Here is a 5,373-nt window from a genome sequence, read left to right as displayed (position 1 = left end):
GTGCATTTTTCTTGTAGTGCAGGTGGTAAAGTCATGTATACCTCTTCTTCCAAGTCACCATGTAGAAATGCATTGTTGATATCTAGCTGATGAATATGCCATCCTTTGATCATAGCAACTGCTAAAAAGGTCCTGATTGTTGTCATCCTACCCACAAGAGAAAATGTCTCAATATAGTCAACTCCTAACTGTTGTGTATATCCTTTGGCAACCAGCCTTGCCTTGTATCTTTCTAATGATCCATCTGCTTTCATCTTAACTTTGTAGACCCACTTACAGCCTATAGGACTTTTCACAGGTGGTAACTCAGTGAACACCCAAGTTTTATTGTCTTGGAGAGCTTGAATTTCAGCTTGCATGCTTCCAACATTCATGTTTAACAGCCTGATTGTAAGTTTTCGGTTCAGGAATGGAAGACACTGCTGTGGCAAAGATTTTATGTGCTGGGGATAAGAGATTATAAGAAACCACTTTGGAAACAGTGTGTAGTGAGGTCCTATTTCTTATCACATTATCACAATAATAATCATGTAGCTTTGTAGGGATGCACCTTGTTCTAACAGATCTTCTAGTTTGAGTTGGAGTTTCCACTGAAATATTGTCTGATGTCCTCCCAACTGAACCATTGTCTGCTGGTTCAGATTGATCTGGTATTTTAGGAGCACTCATATGCGTTGTGTTCTCGGTTGAGTTAGTGTGTGTTGGCTGATGCTGAACTGAGATCTCAGGTGGATCATTGTCTGCTGTTGGCATCCATTTATCAAGATCAATATCTACTCTAGTGGTTGGGAATGTAGGTAAGGAAGGGTTGAAAGCTTCTGTGATCTGCTCAACACCATTCCTAGATATAGAATCTGTATTGAAGGGGAAACAGTCCTCATAAAACTTCACATCCCTGGAAATGAAAAGAGAATAGTCATTTAGATCATATAGAACATATTCTTTGATGTTTGCTGGTAGCCCCACAAAAATGCACTTTCTGCTCCTTGGTGCCATCTTGTGCCTTGAATGTGAGTTGGTAGAGGCATAACACAAACATCCCAGCACTTTGAGATTACTAAGGTCAGGTGGCTTGCCATATAATCTGCTGTGAGGAGTTGACTAACCAATGATAGGTGATGGCAACCTGTTGATAAGATAAGTTGCATGCCTAACAGAGTGACCCCAAAACTTTAGAGGAAGATTAACTTCAAAGCTCAATGCCCTTGCCACATTCAGAATATGTTGATGCGTTCTTTCCACAACAGACTTTTGATGTATGATTCTCTTTGCAGCAAAGAATTCCCTCATAACAAATTCATTTCCATTATCACTTCTAATGATCTTTATGTTGACACCAAATTGAGTTTGGACAACACTATGAAAGTTCTTTATCAAGGACCTCACTTCAGATTTAGTTCTCATCAAATGTAACCAAGTAAATCTAGAAAAAATCATCTGGGACCCCATATATCAACATGTATTAGTTCAAAGCACGCAGTAGATGTGGATGTACTTATGGGAAAGGGAGATCTCTTATGTTTGGCATAAAGGCAAGCATCAGATATTAAAGGTTTGACATTAAGTTTGGGCAGATCAGATAGCAAATGCCTTTTATTACAGGGAAAATGTCCCATCCGTTGATGCCAAACCTTGGCACTGACAACATTACAATGCATTACACTATTGCTATCAATCCTCAAAGATTTCTTCACCGGGGGTTAGGGCAGTAAGTAAAGTCCCCCTTGATCTTTAGCAAAACCAGTCATCATTCTAAGAGTGTCCTATATCAAGCATTGATTAGCCGTGAAGATCAACTTATAATCAGATTGTTTGATGAGTTTGCTGGCTGAAATAATATTGAATGTAAAGCAAGGGATACACAGAACATTCTTCAACAATATTGTGTTATTCATTCTGACTTCCCCTATATGAGATACAATTATACTGTCACCATTGGGTAAACTAACTTGAGTGCCCTTAGCTAAGTGATGATTATCAAAAAATTCAGGGGAGCAAATAATATGATATGTAGCTCCAGAATCAAGAATCCAAGAATTGGTAGAATAAAGAGCAGAATTTATATACTTGCCTCCTGTAGTGTTCTCTGCATTGGGGCTGAAATCTGGGATAAGCTTTGCATTGGGAGAGATAGATACAGTAGTTGCAGTAAAAGGATATTGGTCACCTTGAGTGTGTAATAGTGAGAGTAATTTCTGGATTTAATCAGCTGATAGGCTAACATCTATAGGGGTTGAGCTCACAGAAACTGCAGCTGTTGATTGTCCTTGCTGCTGGTGTTGTTTCCCTTTGGATTTATAACCTGGAATCCATCCCGGAGGATATCTATGTTTCTTGTAGCATTTGTCTACAATGTGACCATTCATACCACAGTAAGTACATTTAGCAGTCTTTACATTCCCATTACTAGAGTTGAAACTCCTTTTTCCAATAAAGTTGTGGACAAAAGCCATTATATCTTCATTAACATCTGTATTTTGAGATCCTTGTATAGCATTAGCAGCAATGATTTCAAGATTATTCAGCCCTAGATTGGCTAAGTTCAAATGTCTTTCCACTTTCAATGCCATGGCAAACACTTTGTGCACCTCTAGTAGTGGATCAATAACTAGGACACCTGATTTAAGTGTGCCAAATTCTTCATTCAAACCCATCAAGAAGCGAAGGATCTGATCTGCCTCACGTTTTTTTCTTATTATATCAACTAAATCACATGAACACCTAGGATTACACTTGCACATTGGAAGAGGTCTTTGATGTTATCACATCTTAGCTTGTTTTTATAGTTATTTTGAATCATCTTAGTATTTAAGTTCTTTAATTTTGCTTATTTAAAACATATTTTCCTTGCTATTATCATTTAATTATGGTTCACACTTGTTTTGAATGTTTTACGGTGTTTGTTAGTGTTTTTGAACCATTTTAGGTTAATTCTATGAGGGATATGGGCTGTGGATACCGAAAGTTACACACGGTTTTCGCTGCTGCAGGGATTTTACACCGACAGTCGTCGCCGCACACACATGAGCAGAATGGCCGAGTGGAGCGTCGACACCGTCACGTGGTTGAAACTGGGTTAACTCTACTTGCCCAAAGTCACGTACCACAAAAATATTGGCCTTTTGCCTTTGAGTCTGCTGTCCATTTGATAAATCGTCTACCCTCCACTGTTTCACAAAATGTCAGTCCCTACTCCAAGTTACACCACAAGTCTCCTAATTACAGTTTTCTCCGTGTGTTTGGGTGCGAGTGCTTTCCGTGCCTACGCCCATACAATAGGCACAGATGGATTACCGGTCTACTTTGTGTGTTTTTCTGGGATATCTAGATTCGTGTCTTGGCTACAGGTGTTTGGACAGGAACTCATGCCGCATTTACATTGCCCGGCATGTGCGGTTCAACGAGGAGGTGTTTCCTTATGCGAAAGCCCACCATGCTGTCCAACCTATGCCTAACGGCGAAGGGGTTGCGTCTCCTTGGGCGTCTGCACCAGTCTTGCAGCCTCCGACTTCAATTCATCCTGCACCGACGTCCGAACCGAGCATGAATCAGCCACCACCTCAGTTTCCGCTTCTGCCGACTTCTTCCTCAACGGCAGCCGCTGCTTCCTCTTCGTATCAACCGACTACATCATCGACTACCACGGGCAGGCGACGACGTGTGAGGCCTACTGTTCAGATACATGTTATGCAACTCCGAACGTCAACCCATGCACAACATCGGAGTTCAAGAAGCCGCCCTACTGCAATGGTGGGCTCCATAGACGATGATGAGCCCACTTGCCACTCACAAGCGGTTAAATCCTCACATTGGTGAGCGGCTATGGACACTGAGTTCAACGCCTTACTGCAAAACCAAACTTGGCGTCTTGTTTCCCCGCCAAAAGAAACAAATGTAATAGGTAGCAAATGGGTTTTTCGCATTAAGCGAAAATCCGATGGAACTATTGACCGCTACAAGGCCCGTCTAGTGGCCAAGGGGTTTAACCAGGTACCGGGTGAGGACTACTCCGAAACATATAGTCCGGTGGTCAAGCCAACCACAATTCGCCTACTATTGGCCTTCGTCGTGTCAAATAAGTGGACTATGCGTCAATTGGATGTCCACAACGCCTTCCTAAATGGACATATTGACGAAGATATTTATATGCGCCAACCGCCCTGATACACAAATCCGAACTTTTCGGGACATGTGTGTAAGTTGCAACGCTCGCTGTATGTGCTTAAACAAGCCCCCCGTGCGTGGTTTAAAAGATTACACGATTTCTTGCTACAGGTTGGGTTTCGTCCGTCCAAAATTGATGTTTCCTTGTTTATCTTTGACTCCGGACAAGTACGGGCCTATGTGTTGGTCTACGTGGATGACATCCTCCTGCTTGGAAACAGTTCCGGTATGGTCCAAAATGTTATGACTCAGCTCTCCACTACCTTTCGCATCCGCGATTTGGGCAAACCTCGATTCTTTTTAGGAATCGAGGCGACTTACACTGGAGATGGCCTCATGCTCTCACAACAGCGTTATATGCTTGAAGTCTTACGCAAGGCTGGCATGGAGACTTGCAAACCGTTGTCAACTCCAATGGAGCCAGCTTCTTCGACTCCTGCTGTGGGGTCTCCTCCCCTTGACGACCCAACACCGTACAGATGTCTTGTTGGGTCTCTGATGTATTTACTAATCACACGTCCAGATCTATCTTTCTCTGTGAATCGCCTGTGTCAATTCATGCATGGACCGACACAGGACAACTGGGCGTCACTCAAACGGGTGTTGCGCTACGTGCAAGGCACCCAAAATCTAGGGCTACGCCTCACATAGACGGTTACTCTGATTGTCCATGCCTTTTCAGATTCAGACTGGGCTGGCTGCTCTCTTGATTGGAAATCTACCGTTGGCTACGCCGTGTTTTTAGGCCCCAATCTTGTTTCCTGGACGTCTAGGAAGCAACGCACCGTAGCACGGTCCTCTACCGAAGCTGAGTATAAAGCCCTGGCTGACGTTGCTGCCGAGGTCACCTAGGTACAGTCCCTGCTACGAGAGCTTGGCTTACATCCACCCACTATTCTAGTTCTCTGGTGTGACAACTTAGTCTCAACCTACCTGTGCGCCAATCTGGTCTTTCATGCTCGGATGAAGTATGTAGAGGTCGATTACCACTTTGTTCCGGATAAAGTGACAACTGGAGCTCTCAAGGTGAACTTTGTCTCTACTAGTGACCAGCTCGCCTACATCTTTACCAAGCCTCTCTCCTCGGCTCGCTTTGGTGATCTGCGGTACAAGCATGGCATGGTCTCGTGTCCCTCTTCAGCTTGAGGGGGAGTATTAGGTAGTCAGATATTTGGTTAGATTTATCAGTGTAGTTGTAACACCCCAGAT

The 5,373-nt window shown here is 43.2% G+C and overlaps 1 protein-coding gene across 1 annotated transcript; it reads left to right on the top strand.

Moving 5' to 3' along the window:
- Positions 1 to 3,822: 3,822 nt before the first annotated feature.
- LOC109169121 (uncharacterized mitochondrial protein AtMg00810-like) lies at positions 3,823 to 5,016 on the top strand. Its single transcript, XM_019317994.1, has 3 exons — positions 3,823 to 3,990; positions 4,276 to 4,714; positions 4,847 to 5,016. Exons 1-3 carry the CDS (start codon positions 3,823 to 3,825, stop codon positions 5,014 to 5,016), a joined length of 777 nt encoding a protein of 258 aa, XP_019173539.1.
- Positions 5,017 to 5,373: the final 357 nt, after the last annotated feature.

Source organism: Ipomoea nil, unplaced genomic scaffold (genome assembly GCF_001879475.1).
Source record: "Ipomoea nil cultivar Tokyo-kokei standard unplaced genomic scaffold, Asagao_1.1 scaffold3251, whole genome shotgun sequence".
Lineage (NCBI taxonomy): Eukaryota > Viridiplantae > Streptophyta > Magnoliopsida > Solanales > Convolvulaceae > Ipomoea > Ipomoea nil.
This window is presented reverse-complemented; position numbering and strand designations above follow the sequence as displayed.

What these genes read in the sequence shown, in the direction of transcription:
- LOC109169121 (XM_019317994.1), top strand. Translation starts at nt 3,823, where the DNA reads ATGGACACTGAGTTCAACGCCTTACTGCAAAACCAAACTTGGCGTCTT. An exon ending in TGGCCAAGGGGTTTAACCAG is followed by an intron (nt 3,991 to 4,275) that starts GTACCGGGTGAG and finishes TTCTTGCTACAG; the next exon opens with GTTGGGTTTCGTCCGTCCAA. An exon ending in TTTCTCTGTGAATCGCCTGT is followed by an intron (nt 4,715 to 4,846) that starts GTCAATTCATGC and finishes ATGCCTTTTCAG; the next exon opens with ATTCAGACTGGGCTGGCTGC.